Source organism: Talpa occidentalis, unplaced genomic scaffold, assembly GCF_014898055.3.
Source record: "Talpa occidentalis isolate TD23 unplaced genomic scaffold, MPIMG_talOcc4v2.1 talOcc4.10, whole genome shotgun sequence".
Taxonomy (NCBI): Eukaryota; Metazoa; Chordata; class Mammalia; order Eulipotyphla; family Talpidae; genus Talpa; species Talpa occidentalis.
In genome coordinates this window covers 49,832,370-49,859,554 of record NW_023600993.1, presented here as the reverse complement: position 1 = coordinate 49,859,554, position 27,185 = coordinate 49,832,370, and the positions used below count along the sequence as shown (strand labels likewise).

Sequence of the window (27,185 nt, the reverse complement as noted above, 5' to 3'; positions counted from 1 at the left end):
TATAGATTTTTCTCTCATGCCAATTCAAATTGCCTAGAGCCTAAAAAATAAAAAACATGCTGACTAAAAACACCACATTGTATTATTATTTTTGTGATGGAATCAACATATTGAAGACCATGTTACACAGACAATTCATAAACAAATATATCATACACAATTACACAAATATATCAATTCATATACAAATATATCATTTTGTATTCAGAGTAGAAATTGGGGTACACACAGGAACATAACTGAAAAACAGAAATTGCATTCTGGGATGAAACCCACAGACATTTAGATATTATTTTATTTACCTGTATATACCTGAGTTTCTTCATTTAGTAGTTAGGTCCGATGATAAAGGGGTGATGAATTATTGCAAGAACAACACAATTAATGAAAAGAAAAAAATCTAAAAAGTATGAATAGATGGTATAAGATTTCAGTTGACTAGTACTCAATCAACAGATGTGATAATCCATTCTAAGGATCACAAGGTACCAAGGCTGACTTTTGAACAGTTTCCCATTGATGAGCTATTGGGCAGATGTTTCCATTAATTAACCAAACTTCCCATTATTTGGCATCATACAGACTCTACCAAATTTATTGATTAGAACACTGTCATCAGTAATTACATACACAGCATGCTTTGGGAAGAAAGAATAGTGTAAATATTGACCTGTTCATATTTACTTAGAACTCATGGCTATTACCTATTCCAGCACAGAGTAATCATAAAATATCTGTATTTTGCTTATGTTGGGTGCACAGCTTTATTATCATATGACTGAGATATGATCATTAATAAGTAAATAAATCCAAGCTATAAATGTGTATGTGCATTCTCTTTATACAATAAAATACTATGGATGCATGTGTTAGTATCAAGCAATACATCTATATTATCTTTGTCTTGACATTCATATATTTACATGACAATACAATGAGATACCATATGCTAGACACCTACCGTATGGCAGCTAAGGAACAATATTATCTTTATACCTTCCTTACATCTGCAAGGTGGTGGTTTTATAAACAGGAATCCACAGTTTATGGGTGAGGTAGTACTTCACATATATTAACTTGCTTAATCATATAAATCATTATTTTTAAATGAATAACAGTGTTCCCCATAAAGAGGAAATTTAATTAAATATAAGAATAGTCTACATGAAGAATGGACACCTTTACAAAAATAAAAAGAATAACCCAATTAAAAAATGGACAGAAAAACTAAATATGAATTTCCCCAAAGAAGAGATTCAAATGGCCTATAGTCACATAAAAGAAAAAAAAATGCTCATCATCACTTATTATCAGAGAAATGTAAATCAAAACCTTAATGAGATGCCATCTCACAATTGTGAAAATGGATGTCAAAAAGACCAGAAACAATAAATGCTGTCAAGGATGTGGAGAAAAAGGAAATTCTTACACTGTTGGCACGAATGTAGTCTGGTCCAAATGCTATGGAAAACAGTATGGAGGTTTCTCAAAATATTACAAATGTATCTTACAGACACAGCAATTCCACTCCTAGGTGTCTACCCCCAAAATACAGAAGAAATGGCACACACACACACACACACACAAAATAGAATACTACTCAGCTATTAAAAAAGGTAAACTCTTGCCATTCACAGAAACATGAATGGAGCTGGAGGGTATTACGCTAAGCAAAATCAGTCGCAAGAATGACAAATATGGAATGGTGTCACTTACATGAAGAATATGGAAAAACGAAACAAAGGATCAGATAATGCTAAAATTAAAAAAAAAAAAAAAACTAACCCTTGAAAGCCAATTTTGGAATTGGGGCAAACAGATGGGCAGAGGGGTGGAGAAGAGGGAGAATGAGAACAAAAATGGAAGGGAGCCCTGGGGTCTATGGTGGTAGACTATGGGTTATTTAGTACAAACAATCATGCAAAACAAAAGTAATCAATTAAAACATTTTTTAAAGAATGGACAATATCTCATAATGAAACAATAACCATATCAGGCACTTCACAATCACATGACATAGTGGGTGCTGATGATTGCTATGGGAATGGTTATTGCAATGTTTTTCAAATCTTGCCTATCTCTTTTAACAGCTCAATGAGTAAAACACTGTTTACAAGGATCCAGAACTTGAATCTAGTTTCTAATATTAAGTGTGCAGTAATTGATAGTAATGTCTACAATGGCATGATCACAAGAAGACTGGGCTGTGTGTCAGGAATTGGTGATCACTGGTCATGGAATATTTTGCAATAGTAAAAAGAATTATTTTGATGATGAGAGGAATTTAAAAGGGAGATTCATTTCTTATTATGCAAGCAATTTCTACTGAACACATTATTGGGCTTTGAGTCTAGCAAGTTTTATTTGAAAAACAGCAAATTCGGTTTTAACAAAAATGACACTGCTGCAAATGATTAAACCACTTATCAGAAAGGTCAGCTCACTTTACAATATTCTAGATAATTTATAAAGTCTCAACATGATAAATGCCAAAAAATATTATCAAAAGGTGAAACTGCAGTTAGAGAAAATTATTTTCTAGTGTGAATGACTTTTAACTTTATTTTCAGTAAAACAAAATTTACATTAAGTCTGAAACTAATGAATGTAATCCCATGCAGTAAACTTTCCGGCCTGGAGCACAAAAAAGGGTCTTCAATCTAAAAAATGTGATCAGGATGCAAAAGTCCTGTAAAGAATACTTGAAAATGAGGAGCTATTAATGCAATGGGAATAAAATAAAATTCTTGGCAATGTGTGTTTGCATATCAAAATGAAGGCAAAGCATTATTCAACCACAGTACTCAAAATTATTGTAAGATAATGCCAAGTTAATGCCCAAGATGCAGTTGCCTGCTAATGCAAAACATTGTCCTTCAACACAGAAATTTGTTTTTTAAATTGACCAAGACTAGTATGCTGATATTTCTAAAAGTAGTAATTTCTTGTGATGGAAAGAGTACATAACTGAGAACTGGTGCATAAGCTATGTTTTCCTCTCAGCCTTCTAATTACTATTCCTGTTTTGCAGGGATATGTACAATAAGGTAACAGTACCCATCATGTAGGGCTGTAGCACTGATCAAACTCTTATTATACAGACATCAGTGTAAAAAAATAATAACAGTACAGAACACAACAAAGCAAAAACAGACAATTATAAATCAGAGACATAATACAGGGGAGGAGGAGGGAGAGGGATCAGAGGCAGGGAGGGAGGAGCCCAGGGAACTGTGGTGATGGTGCATGGGGTGCACAGGTGAAGAAACTCTATGGGGACTACTATGGGAAGGAAGCAAATATTGTTTAAAAATGAACAACGAAATGATGTTGGGAAAACTGGGTCGCTACATGCAAAAGAATGAAGCTTGACCACTACCTCACACCATACAGAAAAATCAACTCAAAATGGATTAAAGAACTAGACATAAAGACCTGAAACCATAAAATACATAGAAGGAAATATAGGCGAAAACACTACGTGATATGCACATCAAAGATATCTTTACAGACACATCACCCAAAGCAGTGATAGTGAAGGCAAAGATAAAGAGCTGGGACTACATCAAATTAAAGAGCTTCTGCACAGCAAAAGAGACAATAACCAAACAAAGAGAAACCCACCGACTGGGAGAACATTTTTGCACACAACACTAATGATAAAGGACTGATCACAAAAATCTGCAAAGAGCTGATGAGACTCAACAACAACAAAGAAAATAATCCAGTCAAAAAATGGGCAGAAGAGCTAAAAAGAAACTTCTCTGAAGGGGAAATGCAAATGGCCAACAGGCATATGAAAAAATGTTCAACATCACTTGTAATCAGGGAAATGCAAATCAAAACTACCATGAGATACCATCTTACACCAGTGAGAATGGCACATATTAAAAAAACTGGCAACAACAAATGTTGGCGAGGGTGTGAGAAAAAGGAACTCTTCTGCACTGTTGGTGGAATGCAAACTGGTCCAACCACTATGGAGAGCTGTGTGGAGATTCTGGACCTACTAAACATAGAGCTTCCATGTTGTAGGGTAAAGAAAATGTCAGGCTTTTCTGCCCTCCCGCCATCAGTATAGATGATGGATCCTTGTCCTGAATGCATGCCAGATGGCGGGCACCTGGAATAGGGTGTGGGCATAGGTAGATGTGAGTCACCTGGGCTAAGACTGGGCTTTTAAGGGCGGCGTCACGTGGACGCCAGTAGCAGCAGCAGAAGCAGCAGCAGAAGCCAAAAGAGAAGCTGAGAAAGAAGCCGAAGAGAAGCAAAGCAGCAGAAGCAGAGAACGCCAGAGAGCCCAGATAGAGTGAGGATTTGCTGGGGGCTGGGAGGCCTGCCAGGCTCCTGGCCCCCCAGCACCCCTGCCTGTCATATGCCTGGTGAACCCCAATAAAAGACCTGCAAAACCACTGAGGACTCTGACTCCTCCTTTACCCGGTCTGCATGGGATCAGAAAACCTGCACTGTGTCCTGTCCCGCTTTACACATGTGATCCAGCAATTCCACTCCTAGGTATTTACCCAAAGGATACAGAAACATCAATTCCAAAGAACACCTGCACCCCTATGTTTATAGCAGCACTATTTACAATAGCTAAGCTTTGGAAACAGCCCAAATGCCCAAAAATAGATGACTGGATCAAGATGTGGTACATATATACCATGGAATATTACTCAGCATTCAAAAAAGATAAACCCATGCAATTTGCAGCAACATGGAGGAGCTGGAAGGGATCATGCTTAGCGAAATAAGCCAGAAAGAAAAAGAAATACCGGATGGTCTCACTCATAACAGGAATCTAGAAAACTTAAATAAGGGATCAGGAAATGAATAACTATAAGAAAGTGAAAATCAAAATCAACAAAAAACTATGAACCAGAGACACTTTTGGGGGGGTGGGGGCGGGAGGGGAGGGATTGGGGTCAGAATGGGGGGGTTGCAATTGTATGGGGAATATAAAAATAAAATTTAATATTTAAAAAAATGAACAACGATGTAAAAAAATAAAAAAAATAAATAAAAATTAAATATTAAAAAAAAAACTCTTACTATAAGTAGCAGCCCATATCAGGGATGACACCCAGCAAAGACTATAAACAAAGCTGTTATTCAGAAGACAGCAAAATTCCTAATCTGTCCTGCTGTATTAGATGACCTTGAACAAATCAATTAGAGTTTCCTTTAAATTCCCTTTATCAATGAAATGGAAAGATATTCTACCTCATAAGGTTATTATGAGGATATAATGAGACATCAAGGACCTAGAAACACTCACTCATTCATTCATTTGTAATTTCTTTCACCCTCACCATCTTTAAGACTGTTTCACACATAGCCAGACTGCTGGGTATTCAACCCTCACAGACCTGATACTCTGATGGGAAAGCATTGTTAAAATGGTGGTTATGATGAAATAGCATGACTATTGTTATTCGGGAATTGTAGTTCTCTGCATTTAGTGATAGGCCAATAAAAATTTGTTGAATGCTAACTATTAACTGTGTGTGTTCTTAGGTTTTGATTTCGAGACATGCAGCTTCCTTTAATAAAATAACCAGACTTTTAAAATCAACAGTAATCATAAACTTTGTCTTTTATTACACAAAGGTGACAATAATTTACAAGTATATACGGTTTTGTGCAGCTCAGAGACTCTGGCCAGAGTACAGTTACTGTATTTTTGTTAATTAACTAACTTGTTTTCCATAGAAACTAAAATTGTGGATAGTAGATCTCTTTCTTTCCATTTACCAAACTTTTCATGAGCACAGTGGATTCTCTTGAAATTAGAATATCAAGTGCTTCTAATTTAGGACCTACCATCAACCAGGTTCACTATCTGTCTGTAAGTCTACACTATGTACTATTTACCCCTGTAGAAAGGACACTATTGATCCTTTCTTACTAGCCCTCCACATCCCTGTCCAACATTCAAATGTACCACTTAACACTCAAAGCCCAACGGAATATCACCCCTGCACAAGGGCTTCCCAAATCTCTCTAGGCAGCATGAATTGCTTCACACTTTGCAATTGCTGAGTACCTTTTGACTAGAGCACATATCATAAACACATCTGCATTTTAAACAAAGAGGCAGAAGAATGGCACAGGTATCAAAAAATTCTGGAGGTAATGAAAGAAAGGTAAGTTTTGCAAATCTCAGAAGTCAGCAGAATTATCTAAAACTACACTACATTAATATATACTATTTACAGTAGTTACATAAAGTTATTCAAATGTGGCTTCATTACAATTTGGTGTTTTTTTTTTTTTTTAAGAAATGTTTCTTAGCATGCATTTTTTGGAGGTAAGAGAGATTCTAGAGATGATCGATTAGTCCACATCAGGGATAGTCAAAAACCCTCAAATTGTATGCCAGTGTCAATCAATTGATAGGCAGTACCTAGAAAAGGACTGAGGAAGATTCGTAGTCACATGTGGGCTCTGTGGGAACAATCACTGTGATTGATCACCCAGGCCTGCGATAGAGGGCTGAAGATTGGCAGCATTTATTCCATAAATCTGCACTTACTTCTAAACAATTCTGAGAGTAGCTGTCAGAAATGTTGCCCTACAAATGTTCACCCAGTGACCTAGTTTCTCAAGCACATGCCCAGTACATGACATCTTGTATTTTCATCAGATAAAGAGATGTAAGAAGCTACAAAAACAATTCAACTTGATAAAACCTCATCTGAGAAGCTTCTAGGTAGCAAGTTCTCCTGTCTTACATCTTATCAATTAATTTCAGAGAAATTCACTTTTTAAATTTTTACTTTTTGCTGTCACATTTTTTTTTATATCCAGACTTGTTAAAAATCTATATTTCTGTGAACAGCTAGTTACATTTTCTTCCTAAAACAGTGGTATTCAAATTTTCCTGACCTATTTCCACTTTCTACCTAACTCTACCTTCCAATGGAAAAATAGTTAAGTAATAAATACTTGGAAAGATACATTTAAGAATTACTATTTTTGAAAATAAGATAAACCTAGTAATATTCTCATACATTATAAATGATGCCCTGTGGACATAAAAATAAACCAAAAATGTTACTTATCTTGAGAGTTATATTGTGTAGATTCACAGGCAGTATGTAAATAATGTCACTATACAAATGTCACCACACAAATGAGTTTGAGGGTGATTACACATATATGTTTTACAATAAGGATATAGATTAAGCATTTCTGACCCATCATTCAGTAATGTCTTAAAGTCTAGTCTTCAGCAAATTTAAAATCTAAAATATGCAAATATGCATCAACAAAACAGCCCACAGCAAACTTAATTGATAATAATGAAACTAAACCAACACTAATTTATAATTAAAAAGCACAGACCACAGCAATTGAAAATCACTAACGATTCAAACAACACTCATGATACACTGATAACAAATTATCCTTCCCAAAATTGCATAAATTCTAATTATTTGCATGCAGGCATTTTGCAACGTTTCCAAGAGCTGGCAGCCACTTTTCTTAGTAGAATACTAATTAAGGAAGCTCAGTAAGCCTTACTTACATGCCATTTCTAGTAGAATGATAAGTCAGCTGGTATATTAGTAAGTAGACCCAATTCATATACAAAATGAGTACACAAGAAATCTTAATTTTCCCAAAATAACAGCACAAAAAAAGCTCTTGGGTTTCGAGATAAATTTATAGCCCACTAGCAGACTGCAGATGAACTTCTGAGAACTTTAATAAAATCTACAATTAAGGATTTTCTCTAAGTCTCACTATGCCACCTGATGCTTCCCTCCGGTTTATTATACTTACAGATACCATTTCTCCCAAATATTAATCTAAAGGAAAATGAATTGATTTTTAGCTAAGATTCAATTACGATCTCTGTTTGGGCCACTAAATTCACTGTATAAGTGTTCTGTTTATCAGCTCCCCAGTGATATCAGTTACATACATATGAAAGGCTCAAAGACACAGTGTTTTAGCATGATGGTTATAAACTCCAGATAGGGATAAACCAGGGGCATAATTTTACAGTAAACACACTGCCACCTCTCTCTAGCCTACTTGATAAAAGGATTTGAAAATTCCGCTAGGACTCATGAATTCCTAAAGATAATCTTATCTGGGATTGTGTACTGATGGTGGGATATTGCCCTAAGTCAAATTTTGTTTGGCCCACTTGATATTTGAAAAATAAGGAAATTAAACATAAAGTTCTAGAAATCTGACTTGTCTGGGATTATCTAATGATCTAGTCACCCTGAGCCCAATTCAGGTGTCACTAAGGTCATGCTGTAACCCCTAAGTGTATCTGTGCTTTTCTGTTGTCTCAATCTCCAGCATTTGTGTTGTCTGGCCTCCAGGCTGGTTCAATCTTTTTTATTACCTGTTTGGTCTACGAAGGTATTTGACTTATCCATCTATAAAATCACAGACATTTTACCAAACATTTGAAAACATTTTACCAAAGCTACCAAAGACATTTGAAGTTTTCTATTAAAACTCTTTGAAAACTTCATAAAATATACAAGGGTGATTATGCAGCAAATCTTACTCTAATAGATAAAATTGATAAATCAGTTCCTTGGGCAGTTTAATGCTTCATCGTTTGGCAGAATATACTTTGCTATGTGTGATACACATGGCTCTCCATCTTGGAGCTGCTAGGTACAATACGAAAATCACTGATCTCTTCCAACCTTCTCATCTAGAGTCTTCAAGTGACAACCTAGCTGACAACCTAGGATGCTGAAAGCCCCAGCATCCTACTCTTAAACTCATGCTCCTTCTTCATTACCATTTGATATAAAAAATATTAATGTGGTTCTTTCCTTCCAGTATCTTTATTTTCAAAAGCTATAAAGTTATTGGCAAGTTGACCATAAAATATTTATTGAATAGCCACTAATTTACACCTACATATTTTTTCAGTGAGAAGTCTGACCTACTGGCCTATCCTAATCCAAGATACACTGTCAACTGCAGGAGCATAGAAGGGCCCTTTCCCCACTGTGTGGTGACTCATAGAAATCTGGATCAGGAATTGTACATTTTATTCAAAGTACATGATTCAATGGGTCCATTTTTCAGCCCCATGAATGGGAAATAAGAAAAATTCTATGGATGTATACAGACCCACTTAACTTGGATTTATTGTTGGGTAACATGGAAGTGTGCTTAGAAGAGAAGTCTTAGTGAGGGTATAGTTAAGATAAATATACACATTTGCATCTAAGACAAATATAAGTATTTGCATCAGCAGAACAATGACCTTGATTAAGGGTATAGGAGGGCTTCCTCTCTTCTAGACTCAGTGAGATTTCATTTGACTCCTTCCCTGATGGAGGAAGGATTTGTTTAACGAGTACAAGGATTACTCAGCATATCTATCCATCTTCTGGGAGACAAACTCTGCAATAACATCATTTCTCTTTTCTTTTTCTGGTTCTTTATTCAATAATGTCAGAGAAGATGAAGGAAATAGTGAGCCAACAGGGTTCCCTAAGTGAGGACATTATCTCTGGTGAATCCAATTAGTGTATACAAATTGTTAACACAACAATCCATCTTCTTTTTACCCCAAAGAAAGGAAAACCTGCTTGTCTAGTGTTATTTTCTCACCACTACAAAGAGTGAATTTTTCTCTTGATTTCAAAAGCAAATAGCTTTTTCCTATTTGTTAAGTGAAGTATCCTCTTCAGCCCCTCAGATCATGCTTATATTTTCTAAATCTATAGGAGAAACACCTCACACTATGATTGAAAACCTTAGGGATTTAATGTTTTACTCAATTTAAAGGTTAATTCTTCAGATTATTTTGATTTATGAAAGAGCTGTCAAATATTGAAGTCAAATCTCTACACAAAGGTATTACACAGATACACATATATTATACAATTTAATGTTTATATCACTCTCCATTTGAAGTATCTCCAAAAAATAAACACACACACATAAGTATGCATGCATTCATACACACACACACACACTTAACACACAAGCCTTGTAACAAATGAGAAAGTTTAAGTTTCTCCCAGAGCAAACTTTCCTTCTTCTCCGACTAATGTAACAAATATTTTCTGAATTTGTATTCAGTTTCAAGTTCCTTACTAAAAGTGAGAGATAAACAGAACAACACAGGGTTCTAGGATAATCTTGGTCCATATGCATATGATCAATATGTCATGCTGGAATTGTAGATGGTACCCAACTAGACAATGCTTGGAAAATTTGAGTTAAACACAATTAGGTTTCCTATCTGAAGACATTTCCAGAGCTTTTACACACATGTACTTCAAGTCTCTGAGAAAAGAACATGCAATGCAGTGAGCACTTTGAACAGTTAATAGCTTTTTTCCAAGGAGCAAGTGAGTGGACAGTGTTTTGCAACCTGGGAAATACTGGCTGAAGCTTTTTGTTGGATTAAGGCTTTTAGAAAGAAAAGGAACTTGTGATATTTTTCCACCTCTATTTCTTTCTTTTTCCTTAAACTGGAAACTCAGTTTGATATATTTCCAATTTTACCACAAAAACTCTCTATAGCTATTAAAAGCTTCTTATTAAAAAGTAATATATCCATATTAAAATGAATTTAAGAATATATAATAAATAGAATGTTAAATAAAAACTCTGAGCCATCCCTGTCATCCCAACAGATTTAACTATCATAGAGGATATCTGTACCCTTCATGACATTTTTTGATGCATGTACAAGTATTTTTTTTCTTCAAAATTATTTTGAAGCTGAGCATTCTGTGTTTATTTCACTCAGCTATATCATGGACATTATTCTACGTGAGTCCATATAAACATATCTCATCCTTTGCAGTGACTACATTCAATCCCATCATCTGCGAATGTACAATGATTCAACTTACAGATTCCCTCCCTTTTGCTGGAGATGAAACTCCCCACTAATTATTACCATTAGTATCTTTGTCGCAATGGCTAACTTAACCATTTAGACCTGTCCCAGTCATTTTCTTGCAATAAATATCTGGAAATGGAATTGTGTTCAGACTTACACATTTTGTATTTTAGGAGAAACTGCCCAAATTTTTTTAATGGTGGACCAATTTATACACTGAAGCTTTGATTTTTACACAATTTAAAATTGGAATAGTTTTAAAAGGTTCAATGTGTCATCTCAAATAGACTTTAAAAACTTAACAATTGAAGGCTAATGTTCATTTATGTCACTTCTAGATATGTGGTTTCAGTATGGTATGATACCTACTTTCCTTAATTATTAATGAAAGCCAAGGCTGAGCTCACATAAGTAACAGTATTTATATAAATTTTAATAATTATCTCATAAGTTCATGGGATCAACAGGAATTTTTATTTGCCTCTCTACTGGGTTTTGATGCAGTGGGGTTTTACCAAAATGTCCAAAGCTGCACTCTGACTCTGGGATGAGGTCAATATCATCAATCAGATGATCAATGGATTATCACTAGCACCAGCTTACACCAAATAACAACCTGTCTGCTTTAATCCTTAGGCCAATTCACTACACTTAGCAATCCAGTACTGGTGTGCATTTTTAAAAAGCCAATACAAAACCACAGCTGCTCTCACTATTTCTTTTACATTACAATTATAAAGTAATATTTTATTGTAACATACCTTGGCCTTTTAATGCATATCCCTTAAGCAGTTTCCAACAAAGTAATGTTAAACAGCAAATAAAAAATATATAAAACATATCACAATGCTTTTTAATATTTTAACCAAAAATACCACATTTTTAAATGATGTTTAGTATGAAATAACTAAGTTATAAATAGATAGCTCTAAATACATTGTTTGCTTAATAAAGCCTTAAATCAGTCTATATTTACATACATAATTCTATTGACAGTAATCTTATATATCACTTCCATCTACTCCTGTCAATAGACAGTAGTGACTCAAATGATTCATTAATCCATGTAAACTCTGGTCTCATGTAATTTATCTTTATAATGTTAAATATTTAAAGAATTCCAAGATTCTTTTCTCACTAAAGTACCTTGAAGTGATCCCTATTTTATTAAGTTTTAAAGACACCCCACACACCCACATAAATACAGGTATACATCCACACAGGAAATTAATCATTAAAATTGTTGTCACAACTCATATATCCCATAAGCAGCATAAAATGAATCCTAAATCAGAAAGTTATAGTAACAATCCATTTATCCTTTTTTACCTGTGATACAACTGGTGATAATAAAGATTGGAAACTGTCTGTTTTACTGACCTGAAACAACAGATACCACTTTGGAGCTTTGATTATTTAGTCTTTTTTTTAAATTAAGTGTTCTTCTAGCTTTACTTTATGCATTTAAAAAAAGGCATGAATGTTCTTCAAATTGCTATAATTTCCTACATCATTTCCCAAATAAAAACTTGAGTTAGCAAAATAGTAACTTCTTATAATTAGAAATCCATTAATCTATAGCACATTTTACTCTTCTATGTAATTTTAAAATTCACTTTTATTTGATTGACTGTTTTAATCTTCCTTAACAAGTGAGTAACTGAAAATAAATGGTGCATTCCTAATACTATAAATATGAGAAATAGGAAGCATCAAGGGACTGCGGGGGAATCCATTAAAATCAGTCAGTTTTCTAGTTAACATATTCTCCTTCTATTTGTGTACAAACCCACTGCATTGAGAAAACATCACAAATTCAAGTCATCACAAAAACACTGTCCTGATTTTATGTTTTGACAGCAGAAATTGGTCCAAATCTCTATTTCTCCTAAAGGACCTGGACTGGCTGGTGCCATCCAGGTGTGCACAAACTGAACGAGGGGAACATCGCGTCAAATTCCACTCATCTGTCAGTGTAGTGGATTATTTCTTGAGAGACTGAAATTGGCTGCTTGGGATCGGAGCACCATCAATCTTACTGTGTAGGGGATGGGGAAGCTACCTATAAGAGGCAGGGGTGGGTGCAATGCTCCTAAGCAGGTGAGGAGAGAGCTGTAAAGCCTTCCCTCTCCACCCAGTCAGGACTCTGAGCGAAAGATTTGTCATTTTTCCCATTTCCTGGATACTTGGTATGCACGCAGTGTCTGACTGCTCCTGCTTTAGGAAGGAGGCGATTTTTCAAGCTTAGGCAAATGTGGCAAAGCTCAGGGTCTGCTGGTGTCTCATTTTTTCTCATCATGTCACTTGTTTTAACCGATTTAAGAAAATGAGATTATGTTTTTCCTTTTTTGTTCATTTGTCCAGCTATTTATTTATTTATTTTCTCATTTGGGGTGGATTGTCGCAGATAACTGGCCCTGATTTCTCTCTTGTTTTCATACACATTTCATTAGTGTCCCTGAAGATTTAAGATCCACAAAGGGATATATCACAACGCTCATCCCAAAAAAGCACACATTCACTCTGAAAAGCACACAATCAAAACAGAAGATTGTATTAAAGAAAATTGTATTTCTGACTGAAATAATCTAGAATATTGCTATGTCCATGATCTATCGCTTTAATCTTTGCAGCTATTGTTGAAAGCCCAAAAAGTTGAATAAACGCATTACATAGAATCATTGGACTTTCTGTTTAATATCATTTTAATCTTTCTGCATCTAGAAAGGCATATTTATAGTTTCTTCATTCCATCAATGAATCTGAAATGGGTCTCAAATGTGTAAGCACTTGGGGTTGAAATTGGTTTCGCTGCTGCAGTTTCTTGGGTTATTTGACATACAGCTCTACTATGCTTTGATGATAATAAGCAATTTCTAAGGGGAGACAATGGGGGAAAATACTGAGTTTAATTTCACTCAGAACCTAATGATGTGTTTTCTCAGTTTAAAAATTATATTTTGATAATAAGCCCGTAAGACTTGAATTACTTAATTCAAGTAGCATAGCCTTAGCCTCCCACCAAAAATAATTCATGTATTAATTGAGAGAGACAAGTCTAAATGTAAGTTCACTGCAAACTGTACCATATTTTATGACTTTATGCATCAAGCATAAAATAAGACACCTGGCATTAGGTGGTAGATTATAAACAATTGAAAAATAATCACAAGATTAAGCACAAGGATTGTGTACTGCCTGTATGGATTTTTAGCTGTGTGAACAGCAAAACCACACATTTGGTACCTCTGAGATGCATTTTATTAGTCTATTAAGTGGGGGGTTTCAGTAATTCCTAATATATACGAAGAGGTTTACAGGTTATCAAGCACTCCCAGGACAATTATTTTATTTACATAGCCACAATATTCCCAGATGAGAAACTGCCTAGAAAAAAGTTACTCAGCCAAGGTCATGTCACTAATGTTCAGTGACAAAAACCACTGCTAACGCTGAGCTCTGCAATCACCAAGTGCCACCACTCAGATTTCCAGGTGGCCACCTCTAAAATGGGTATGCAGTTCAAATAAGTCCAAATATTGACATGATTTGAAAGTTTTCACAAATTATGCGAAGAGGCTCTGTTTGCACTTTCTCAGAGAAGCTAAACACGCCCTTCTTCTGTGTATTCAGACAATGCACTGTCTTTGGGAAATAAGTTTCTGGCTTGAAATCAGACTGACCCGACTTCTAATGGCAGCTATTGGCTGTGTGGGCTCAGTCAAGTCACCCAATAGTCAGAACTACAGTCTCCGGGGCAGAAAGGTAGGGCAAGGGAGACAGCAACTTCTACTTCTAGGTTTAAGCTAAACAATGTGACTTAACCTTCACAGCATGTCTAAAACACGCATAACAGTGTTTTTTGTTATAAATTCTTATTATTACAATGAATGCAGATTCCCCGTGTTATTTTTATGACTATGTAATAAGCCAAAGACATTTATGCCAGAACAGATCCAAGGCAACGTCAGTATTCCAAAACCCACGATTATTTTTACTTCCATCTCAGGCTGGGAAACCTCGGTGTCTGGCAGTGCCCGCTCCGTGTTCGGAACACAAGCAGCAGGAAAACAAGTGCGCAGCAGCAACAGCGCGGTTTCCATGCCCACCTACAGGGACACCAGCGCCCCCTCGCTTTTCCTCCCCAACCAAAGGCAAGGAATGAAGGTGCTGGGGTGTGGAAGCAGCCTCCGGCCCAGCTGCTAGCTCCGGCCGCCCCGCCCCTCCTTCCAGGTCTCCCGGGCTCCAGCAACCTGCAGACTGGTGCGTTAGTCTGCAAATCAGAGCGGATCGGTGACTTTGGGGTCGCGGTCCCCAACCTAGAAGCGCAGCCCACAGCGAGGGAGCAGGCTGTGCCCCTGGATATGTTGCTGGAGGACTAAACAGAAGAGCTCAGGGTCGTGCCCAGCTGGCGGCCGACCCAGGGAAAGGCAAAGGCGTACAAGCTAGACCACGCAGCTGGAGGAAGTAGAGCAGAGAGAAGGAAACCAGGAGATTTGGACCCGGGTATGGAGGGCGGGGAACACTCCAGAACTGAGGATCAGGAGCTTGGGCGTGCAACTGGTTCCCAGAGCACCAACTTGGCCATTGCGGAGTAAGGATTGGGAAGCGGCTTGGGATGGGGTGGAGGGAGCGGGGGAGGGAGGGGTGAAGGTGGAGGGTGGAGTAAATGGATGCAAAGGCTGATGCTAAACAGAAAATGGAAGAAAATCTTTCGGAGAACCAGTGAGAGTAAGGCCGACTGAGCTAGGCTAGGCGAACTTAATGAGAAAGCGGAAGAGGAAAAGGAGAAAAAAAAATCCAGAATGAAGAGTGAGGTCATGAAAGTGTAAGAAATAACTTTCAACAGAAAAGAAGAAAGCAAAATGCGTCTGGAATACAAATTCAATGGGGGTGGGGGTGGGGGATCACTAGGAGGGGGGGTGGAATTTCACTAAAGGGAACTTGTCCCTGAAACTGTCATGAAAGAGAGAGGAAAAAAAAAGCCATCAAGCGTACTGGAAGAACAGAAAGTGAAGGAAGGGAGAAAGGAAAGGAGACAAGTTAAACCAGACAAATAGTAAGTTACTTTTTAATTCCTTTTTCACTGACAAACTACTCCCAAAGTTAATTTCAACATCCTTAACCACAAACAAGATTATGGCATCCATAATAGATAAAATGCATCCCAGGAATATATGCAGATTATTTTATTGGCTGCAAAGATCAATTCAAGATCAGATTAAAAATTCTTGAGCGTTTATTCACCTTTTGCAAAATATTTCCCTAATGGTCAGTATACAAAGACACACTTCTACTTTGTAAGGTATGTGAAAGGGGATGGGGAAACGCATAGAAAGAAACCACCTTTTCTGAGAAGTTAAAGGAAACACCTTCAAGACATTTTAGTACCCCTCCTTTCCCCAAAGGCTCCAGGCAACAATATGTCTTGGAATTCAAAGGCAAGCTGCCCACATGGTAGCACTTTCTGTCACTTGCATTCAACCATCTGTTGAGACAACTGTGAGATCCCAGGCTGCAGTGGAGCCGCCCAGACTTACCTGGTCTGTGCAGGTGGTGCTGCTGGAAAGTGTGCTGAAGGGATCCATGGCAGAGCAGCATTGCACAAGCACTTATCCACAAATACAGGACCCAGGACATCGCAGAGACCATTGCCATTCTCTAAAAAGAACATTAAACAGGAAGATTATCCCCGCTTCAAACTCCCAGCTCAGTTAGTTCTGCTGATGAGAGAAAGGGCTTCTCAGAAGTCATGTCCTTTTACTACTTTGTTGTCTGGAATAAATGACCCGGCAGAGGTCATGTCATGAAGGGAGACTGAGGGAAAGCACTCTGGAGCAGATCATGAATTCATTTTTTAAATTCTGCAAAACCAAAATTCAAACTGCCAAAATACAAAAATAAATCTAAGTTTTGGGCTACCAGTAGGCAGTTTGAAACACTGCCTGTTTCACACAATGATCTTTATCTCCAGCATTCTAACTTCATTGCAAGTCTGACTGTTCATTCTAACTTCATTGCAAGTCTGACATAAGCCTGACTTTTTTTTTCTTAAATTCTACAGTCATGAATTTTTAATCACGATGCTGTTTTCTAAACTAAGTAATCATTTCTCAGAGGCATGTTGTAATCTCCTAATAGAACCGGTCTTTTTGGCTGGACTTAAAATCAGACGGAATTGTCTTTCCCCAGAATGAGTTTCAGATGTAAGAACTATGCTTCTATCCTAGAGAGAGCCATAATTTGCAATATTGCTTGGCCGCCCAAGATCCCTTTGTGGCATTTGTTGTATAGCATTGATGAATATGCATATACAGGTGGTGTATGTATTTATGGATGAACATACACCTTTTCTCAGGCGCTGAAACTTTGACAGTCTTATCTGCACCTGTAAGGATCTTAGAGCTACAGAGCCTCAATTGCACTACATATTGTCCAATTTCTCACACAACACCTTATGTTGCATTTCATATTGCCAAATTAATCAAACTTGCAGCATCGCCCTTAGTCAGTGATATGGAAGCATTTCCCATATAACAATCCAGTTAAGAATATGCTCTTTTCTCATACAGCTTCCTAACCAAGATTGTTCCCTTATTTATTTCTTTTCTTGTTTTTGTGTCCAATCATACACTTTGAGTATTTTAACTATAGATTAAAAACCTACTTGTGCCCTCCCAGTGTGGCTTCTTTATTCAGGGAAATTGGTATGCTTTCAAAAACTGATATTCAGAAAGCAAATGTACACATTATACACACACATACATGTGTGCCTGTGTATACACAGACATAATACAGGATAATTTAAGGGTTTTAGGAGACAGATATAGTATTTAACAAAGGTTCTAAGGCTATAAAAGACAAATGGTGACAACCATAATTAAGTGCAAACTAGGAAAACATTATTTTCAACAGCATGGTGCCTTTCATGCTCAAGTCTGTGGTTCAGATGGACCATTCACTTTATAATTAGTTTCACTGCCCACTATTTACTTTTGTATACAACAGATTCAGACTCATTGTCTTCAAAGCTATCTAGTAAAACATAGATGCATTTCTCTTCAGTAAAGCTAAATAGCAACATTCCCCCCCCCCACGAGTCCTGAAATAAACACATTTGGGAGCCTTTTCAGAATACCCTGCAAATCATGGAAAGACAAAACAGAGGTGACTGTGGCATGCATTGACTACTTGTGAATTTCAGCTAAAATGCACTAAGAATTCCCTTAAACTTGAAAAAAGACTACCACAATCAAAACTTACCAGTTTTTCAATTATTCTGCTTTCTCTTGTTCATTTCATCACCCACATAGATGTTAGCACTCAAAAAGATCAGTATGACTTGACACTTACAATATTTTTTCTGTCCCTTTTTTTCATTTAACTTTCTTTAATTCTCAGCGTTACTTCTAATGTTCCTGTATACCACTTTCATTGCTTACTCTCTTACCCAGAGGTTGTCTCTGTTAATAGGTGTTTTCCCCAAATAATGCATCCAGCCTTATATTGTTCTGTAGATATGACTGAATCAATTACAAATCAGCTTTCTGAATCTTAAGTCCTTAAAGAGGCTTCTTACCTGAAAAATCCAGCCCGGAGCAGAGTACTCTATTAGTGTTCATTGGAAAGCTCTAACACTTTCTAAAATCCATCTGTGCCACAATTCAAGATTTTTTATAAAAGAGCCTCCCAATAATCTTCTTTATCAGGATTAAAAAATATGTTTTTTTTCTTCTGATGCTATTTCCACAGTAAAGAAGACATCGAGTTCATTCAGACTGTATTGTCAGAAAAGGAGCCAAGGTTTGAGGGGTGGAAACCTTGTCATTTTCACCTTTAAATCATCTCCTGGCGTCACCTCTGCCTGACGAGACCTTTGAAGTGATGTGCAGTTTCCTGATGGGAATCGGTTTATAGTTAATGATGGACCATCCACACGCCAGTGCATTCGGGGCAGAGTAAGGCAGCAAAATGTAGGAGCAGGACTGCTATACGGTGCTGTAAGTAGCATTAGTCTGTTTCAATACATCCCTCCTCTGTAAAGTATCACATGTCTTAAAGTGACATTACCCTCTATTACAGCTACAGTGAATTGTAATACCTACCCACTAACTCCTCAACAACTCACGCGGCATTTTAACCCTACACTGCCTGGCATATTATGCTAAAGCCTCTAGGGTTTTACTGATACCATTCATTAGTCAAAAAAGTAAAGAGGGAAGGAGAACAAAAAGAAAAAAGCATTCTGCAAATATTGATAGTGGTAGTGGGTGTCAGATTTCTAACAGTAAATGGTCAAGTAAATGGAAACCATTTCTTACCTCTTAACGTTCTTTTAACCAGTGAGTCAACCAAAATTATTGCTATGTTTATGCAAATTTAAGTGTATCAATTGTTTTGGCAGTTTAATCTGGGAACATGGTATATCTGGAATCAACATAGATGTTTATATGCATAAAGACAGTAAAAACCTCTGGGTTTTTTAAACATGCTTAATAAATAGTGACATGTTATTTTCATCACTGAAATATTGGTTTTGACAAAGAAACATGTTCAAGGCACTTTTTTTTAAATTTTACTCTTCTTTCTAGAGTAGGGAGCAGAAATACTCAGAAATTCAACTTCTTGCTTCTAGTACCATGGTTTAAAGACTATCTTTTCCAGAAATACAATTGTTCCTTAACATCAATGATTCATGTAAGGTGACCTAATTTTTCCTATGGATTGCATTAGCACTAATTCTCAGAAATACTCATTCAGTTATTTCACCAATCACTTATAAAACACCTACTATGTGTTAGAAGTTTGGAGACAAGACAGAGAACAGATTTAATGTGACCTCCCTGTAACAGATCATACTATTAGTCTTTCATATTGTTTTCTAAATCATGGTAGTTCTTACAATGTTCTTTCCTCAACTACCTTTTGAAACCTCTCAGAATATTCTCTTGCCTTTGCAAGTATGATAAAAAAAATAAAAAGACACATGCTGCGATATGTCTTTGGATGCTGTTCACTCCTTGTGTGACACAGAGAAAAAGTGAAGGACCCTTCATAATGATGAGTCTTCCCCAACAGTCTTTGACTTTGGCAATGTTCTGTAACATACCAGCTGCACATTAAACCTTACTACTAAACAGGGGCCTCCCCGGTGGCGCAGTGGTTGAGCGCTGGGTTGCAAGGCTGCCTGCAGCCTCTGCAGCACCGGTTCAATCCCTGGCCACCAGGCGAGGGTCCCACATGGCACGCAGACCTCTCCTGCCGCCCGCTGCTCCCCTCAGCAGTGTACTTCATCACTCTGCCTGTTCTACTCTCCGCTCTGGCTCTGGTGAATTCTCTCAGCCTCTGACGTACCCAGTGCTTGAATAAATAAACAAATAAATCTTTAAAAAAAAAAAAAAAACCTTACCGCTAAACAAATTTCAACATAACAGCAAATAATAATCTCACAGTTAAAAATAAGTCAAGAATATCACAATTCCACTAGGTATTACATGTTTCATTTCCGTGGTTTATTATTGTTGTGTCAGTAAATATATACAGGAAATTTATATCAACTGTAATATTAAGACAAAAACAATAACAGCAGCAGTTTATAAAACCTTCATCACATGCAAGTATACTACACCAAGTTGCTGATAAGTGTAATTTAAACCACTTACTAACCCCATAAAGCACTATTGCTGTTGTTGTTATTATTATTATTATCTCCATCTCATGGAGGAACCAAAAAGGCTTAAGAACCTTGCTTAAGGCAATATAGATATTGAGTGATAGAGCAGGTATTACACTCCAGTGGTCTGACTCAAGTGCCCATCTCCCAAACACTTGGACTAAATACTTCATGGGAAAAACAACTCCCCAAATTAACTTTTACATTTTATTATTTAACATTAGGGACAGTCTCAAAAAATTATTCATTCATTCATTCAAGGGGTATATTTTGACTGCAGTCCAGGCACTTGAAATATAGAAATGTAGAAGATAGTCTGTTTACTAATTTGTTGGTTTTATTATTGTTATGATAATACATTAAAATTAAAAGGAAATCCACATTCATTAATAAATGTTCCATTTTGAAAAAATTTAGTGACTGTTCTTTTAGGGACTAAATTTAGAATCATTGAATCATTATAGTCACTTATCTACAATTCAATTCAATAAGCTTGAAACATGTACTAATGCATTATGTTCAAGGCACTCAAGTAGGCATTGATGAATTTTTTTTTTTCCAAAAAGAGAGTGGTAGAAATACTTGCCCTTTCCAGTTTAAGTGACTTTCTACACACATATGTGATAGAATAAGAATATCAATACTGTCATGTTGTTTTCCTTCCAAATATCTTGTAGTCCAATGCAGCCAATGTTCACCTGTCCTAATAATATAACTATCAACAGACAATGACATTTAAGGCCATTTAGCCCATTATCTCCATCTAATGTAAAATTACCCTCTTATCTTTCAAAGAAGTTGGGTCTTCCCACTTTCAGCCCATAGCGTACTTCCTGGTCATTGTATTGTTGTGTAGGCCATAATGACACAATGAGATGTCCACAGAATTGATGGTATTGCTTTGAGACTGGAACATGTAATTGTTGAAGCAACAAATTCCAGATCTCTATTGTCTCTGGAACAGGAATCAGCTATGTTATCAGTCTGGATTCTTGGTGACTACACTCAAGAGACATTCCTCCCCTTCCCCTATCAGCCCATAATGGCCTTACATCATAGATAAGGAACAGTTTTCTCAGCAACTGAGATTCAGGGGCTACTTGGGATAGCAGCATAACCTAGTCTATTCTCACTAATAAAGATGTTAACCTGTATTATTCACATATTAATCATATTTTTATGTTTCATGCACTGCCCAACACCCTGAAGAGACAGCAGTATACATATCAGATGAAGTTCCTGCCTTCACAAAGCCTCTGCAGTAGAAATTCATTTGATCAAAGCAATGGCAAACCAAAGCATTGATTATTACAATCATATAATCTTATAAGCCAGAAGTCAAACTGATCACTCATATGACCCAATGTCATGATTTTCTTGGTTATTTTATTATGCCAGCACAATATTTCAAAAGGCAAAGGACTATAGCTTTATTATTTTAGCCCATTCATTTTCAGAAATTCAAAAACCCTAAGTAGTTGGCTGTTCAAACAATGATCCAGACCTAAAAGCATACATTAAAAAATACAGTAAATATGTATATGCACAATTGTATGCAAAAAAGAAAATTCTATTTACCAACCCCTCCCTTCATGAGAAACCCACATTTATTCAAAAGAACCATCCAAAGAAAATAATTAAAGGCAAAAACTGAAGTACTCAGAGTGTGCAAATAACCAGTAATATTCAGCAATTTGCCCTGAATGATAAGGGGCAGGGGGAAGGAGGAGTAGGAGACTAGAGGATGTCACATATAGGGTGGAAATCAAGAGTCAGGGAAAAAAAAAAAAAAAAAACAGTGATGGGCATAGTGACAGAAAGAGAAATTCATTAGAGCCTTAGGAAGAGAAGGAACCAGGAGAACAGAAAGGTCCAGTGAGGAATTCTTGGTGGAAAAACTATATTCTGTCAAGTATGAGTCCTCCCTGTTTCTTTCTAAATTAATATAAGAGTCATAAAAAGAAACAAAATACTCACATGTACTTCAGGTTATTAAGTTACCTGGAAGGGAAAGCACCTGACATCCATACCCAAAGTACCCCCAGAAAATCCCCATTCAGTCTTAGTTCAACTTAATAACATTCCAATTAATAGTTTGACTCATTTTAATTCACAAATGTGCATGTGCAGGGGAAAAATTGAGACATGTAAGATTTTTGTCTATGCATATTTCTAAACTGAAAAACAACTAAAGGAATTTAAATAAATTACATCTGGACTGAGAAACCTGCCAAGTTTCAGTCTGATACAAATTAAAGTGGCTTAGATGTATACCATTTAAATCAGTTCTAAGTATTTCTTAAAATAACACATTTGGTTGTAATTTCACAACCCTAATAATTTTCCTTGTTCCATTTCAGTTGGCTAATGATAATGGAGACATAGATGAAAGTGTCTTTGTCATGGTACCCTATCTCGAACCTGTGTATCATCTGTAACATTGAAACTCAATTTCCCTTTTCTTAGTCACTAGGGTCACCCATCAGTTGGCTGATAACAATGTCTCTTTTAAATCGCTGATTGTGAGAAGGCAACAGACCTTTTCTCTAAGCTAAATAATACTGCTAAGTAATAAAGCTAAGTAATCCCACAGCACAATTGCATAAATCATGTGTAGTGTGTCACTTTTTTTCTACAACTCACCTAAAATTTTCTCATTGACAATTGAGTCCTAGTACATGCCCCATACCAGATACACAGAAATATTCCATAGCTTATCAGTTTTATTATCTATTGAACCTAAAGCAAAATTGCATATACTTGCCTTATTTATTTCTGTATTCTCTATCCTGTCTTGAAGCAAGATCTATTTAATTAGAGGGAAAGGATAATGAAAAGAAAGCAGATGGGACAAGAGAAGTGGACTTGATGGAGATGATGATGATGATGATGATATTGTATTAATAACTATTTGAAGGGAGGTGTCTTTCTAGATGTTAAGCTTTGGCCTAAATCTTTACATACAGTGCCATATTTACTATTTACAGAGTGCTAATAGGTCCATATTATAGTTATCTTATTTAATTGGAGAAAACCCAAATTTCAGAGAACTTAAGCGTTTGAACTACATATCCAGTAAGGTTGAAGTACTGTGATTACTCAGATTAACATCTGATTTCCAGACCTAAGCTCTAAGCAACAAGATTCTAGGCAGATAATCATCAAAACTGCATGGTATTGGAACAAGAACAGACACACAGACCAATGGAATCAAATAGAAAATCCAGAAATAAACCCACAGGTTTATGGTCAACTAATCTTTGACAAAGGAGCAAAGATTATGCATTGGAGCAAAGAAAGTTTGTTCAATAAATGGTGCTGGGAAAACTGTGTTGCTACATGCAAAAGAATGAAGCTTGACCACGACCTCATACCATACACAAAAAATCAACTCAAAATGGATTCAAGAACTAGACATAAGACCTGAAACCATAAAATACATAGAAGGAAATATAGGCGAAACACTACGTGATATGCATATCAAAGACATCTTTACAGACACATCACCCAAAGCAGTGATAGTGAAGGCAAAGATAAACAGCTGGGACCACATCAAATTAAAGAGCTTCTGCACAGCAAAAGAGACAATAACAAAAACAAAGAGAAACCCCATCAACTGGAAGAACATTTTTGCACACAACACAAATGATAAAGGACTGATCACAAAAATCTGCAAAGAGCTGATGAGACTCAAGAACAACAAAGAAAATAATCCTGTCAAAAAATGGGCAGAAGAGCTAAAAAGAAACTTCTCCGAAGAGGAAATGCAAATTGGCCAACAGGAATATGAAAAAATGTTCAACATCACTTGTAATCAGGGAAATGCAAATCAAAACTACCATGAGATACCATCTTACACCAGTGAGAATGGCACATATTAAAAAAAACTAGCAACAACAAATTTTGGTGAGGGTGTGGAGAAAAAGGAACTCTCCTGCACTGTTGGTGGGAGTGCAAACTGGTCCAACCACTATGGAGAGCTGTGTGGAGATTTCTGGACCTACTAAACATAGAGCTTCCATATGATCCAGCAATTCACTCCTAGGTATTTACCCAAAGGACACAGAAACATCAATTCCAAAGAACACCTGCACCCCTATGTTTATAGCAGCACTGTTTACAATAGCTAAGCTTTGGAAACAACCCAAATGCCCAAAAATAGATGACTGGATCAAGAAGATGTGGTACATATATACCATGGAATATTACTCAGCATTCAAAAAAGATAAACACATGTAATTTGCAGCAACATGGATGGAGCTGGAAGGGATCATGCTCAGCGAAATAAGCCAGAAAGAAAAAGAAAAATACCGGATGGTCTCACTCATAGCAGGAATCTAGAAAACTTAAATAAGGGACAAGGAAAATGAATACCTATAAGAAAGTGAAAATCAAAATCAACAAAAAACTATGAACCAGAGACACTCTACTGAGGGTGGGGTGTGGGGAGGCGAGGGATTGGGGTCAAAATAAGGAGGTTGCAATTGTATCTGGAATATTAAAAAAAAATATTTAAAAAATAAGACAAACACAATTACATTAAAAAAATACAAAAAAAAAAGATTCTAGGCAGGCAATATTAGCAAGAAACAATAACTTTTGATTGATAAGGATAAAAACCAAGTAAGGAAAGCAAGGTGAGCCTGATGTGAAATTTGAACATAGCATACAAACCATCAGATGACACAGAAAAAGCATAGATTAGACTCTAAGCTTCCTAACAGAAGTGAAGGAGAAAATAATGATTTCTTAAAAATCCATAGCATGTATAAGAAATAAAACCAAAGCAAATAAAGAAATTAAAAAAAAATCCAACTACCACTCAACAAAGAATAAAAATCATATTAATGTATCAATATGATTAATGTATTAATGTAGAGAGAATGAGGCAAAGGCTAAATCATTTCCCATAAAACTGATGATACTCCTGCTATAATCTGAATCTGGAAATACAGGGCAAGATTGCTGGTAACTGTGAGAAAAGAGAAATGGAAGACAAAATCTTTCTTAGATGGGAAGAAAAGATAACCTTCATGTAGGAGTCTCATTTTTCACCTCCAGCAGCCTATCTCTTCAATTACTTTATCAATTATAATTTCTCACTGCTTATCTTGTCTGTCTTCCAGGCAGAAGAAAAAGAAAGAATAAGGTCATTTACTTTTTTCCATTTCTCATCTCTTTATTCTCCCTTTAAAACAGTGAGAAAATTGGAACCAAAACAGCTTTATCGCCTTCTCTCTAATCAAAATAATAATTAAACTGTCATGTTAGAGACCAAGTGGTCTCTTTATTACAAGGAAATGAGCATATATTAAAAGTACATAAAGATCATGAAAATTATGCTTTGATAATAATAAAAACAATAACATTTATTTGGTTTATAAACTCTCAAATCCATAGCTGGATGCATAATCACAGTCTCAAAACAACTCAGATATAAGAAATGATGCTTAACTCACTCCATAGTTCAAGCCAGAAATGAATACTCTGCCATCTCTCTCTTAATGAACACCTAATCAATCACTTCCTATTAATTTGACTTCCTGTCTGTGTCTTAAATCTGTCTTCTTCAATTCCTTCTCCACTGCAAATACCCTGCCCAGGCCACCATCATTTTTCACCTGAACTGTGACAAAAGTCTACTTGTCGTCACATGTGAGCTCTCCACCCTTCTCTTCCCGTCTCTACAGCCAAAGGGAACATATTAGAGACATATGTTTATCATGCTACATCAGCAAGATATCAGCTGCCTCCTCCACAGAGTCAAAAGCACTTGCAACAAAACAAAGTCAACCCTGAAAGATGAAATGGTGATGGCTGCATACATCAGGAGCAATAGTTCAGAGGAAAGGGGCTGGGAAAACTGGGTTTCAAGCAGTATCAGGGCAGTACAACCCACAAGAGGAAGAGGTTGCTGCTGTATGGAGCCCCTCTGGTGGTGTAACCTCAGGGCATATGCCCACATCAGGAACATTAAAAATGGACAGTAAGCAGAAGAGGGTGCATAGAATTGTCATGCAGAAGTGAGGGTGCGCCACCGGAGAACTATTAAAGTAAAGATACAGAGTGATGATTACTGGCTGGAGCCTGAGGCTCCGAAACTAGAACAGCTGGAGCCTGAACCAGTGGAGACAGACAGATTGGGTCACCCCTGTCTCTTCATAGAAGAGGCTACTATTCGCAGCCTGAGGCTGATATGCTAAACACCTCCCAGATCCCCACCAGGGTCAAAAATTGTTACCATAACTGAATGCACTCACAAACCAGAGCATAAACACCTGCATATTAATAACAGGAGTAGCATCTCAGGGTAAGTCCCTTACTTGAAAAGCAAAGAGAAAAATTTGCAGTTTCTGAATTTGTCTAAAGTTTCAGCCAATCCTACATCTATTATTACTCAACCAGAGACTAGAAGTTGAAGTTACCACCAATTTGTAGGGGATGTTTGGGTCTAGGAGTTGGCCAAAAGAAGGGAAGCATTGTGGATCCCCACCACACAGACTCAGGTTCCAACGATACCATAGGAGCTCAAATCCTTGCTGCTCACTGTTGGCAACCTTTCAGTGTCCTGCTCTCCTGCTCCCTTCCTACTAATTACCTCTTGCCAGCACCAGTACCCATTCATTTGAACAGGTACGAAGTCATTAAATAAACACCAGTAGTTCC

The 27,185-nt window shown here is 36.7% G+C and overlaps 1 protein-coding gene and 1 long non-coding RNA gene across 5 annotated transcripts in view; one reads left to right on the top strand and one right to left on the bottom strand.

The window, feature by feature from the left end:
- The window catches only part of TAFA1 (TAFA chemokine like family member 1), an 856,565-nt gene that overhangs the window by 668,789 nt on the left and 160,591 nt on the right, over window positions 1–27,185 (bottom strand). The window contains exons 1-2 of one of the 4 annotated variants that reach the window (XM_054695449.1): window positions 18,426–18,884; window positions 16,387–16,507 (exon numbers count right to left, since the gene is read on the bottom strand). In XM_054695449.1, coding sequence (XP_054551424.1) covers window positions 16,387–16,504 — 118 coding nt within the window. In that variant the 5' untranslated portion in view covers window positions 16,505–16,507; window positions 18,426–18,884. Of the gene's footprint in view, window positions 1–16,386; window positions 16,512–18,425; window positions 18,885–27,185 lie in introns of those variants that run through there. The other 3 variants (XM_054695451.1, XM_054695452.1, XM_054695450.1) reach the window with 3 other exon arrangements.
- LOC129145812 (uncharacterized) overlaps window positions 15,011–27,185 on the top strand; it is a 46,315-nt gene continuing 34,140 nt past the window's right edge. The window contains exons 1-2 of the long non-coding RNA XR_008551901.1: window positions 15,011–15,440; window positions 18,599–18,846. This is a non-coding gene — a long non-coding RNA (uncharacterized LOC129145812). The remainder of the gene's footprint in view (window positions 15,441–18,598; window positions 18,847–27,185) is intronic.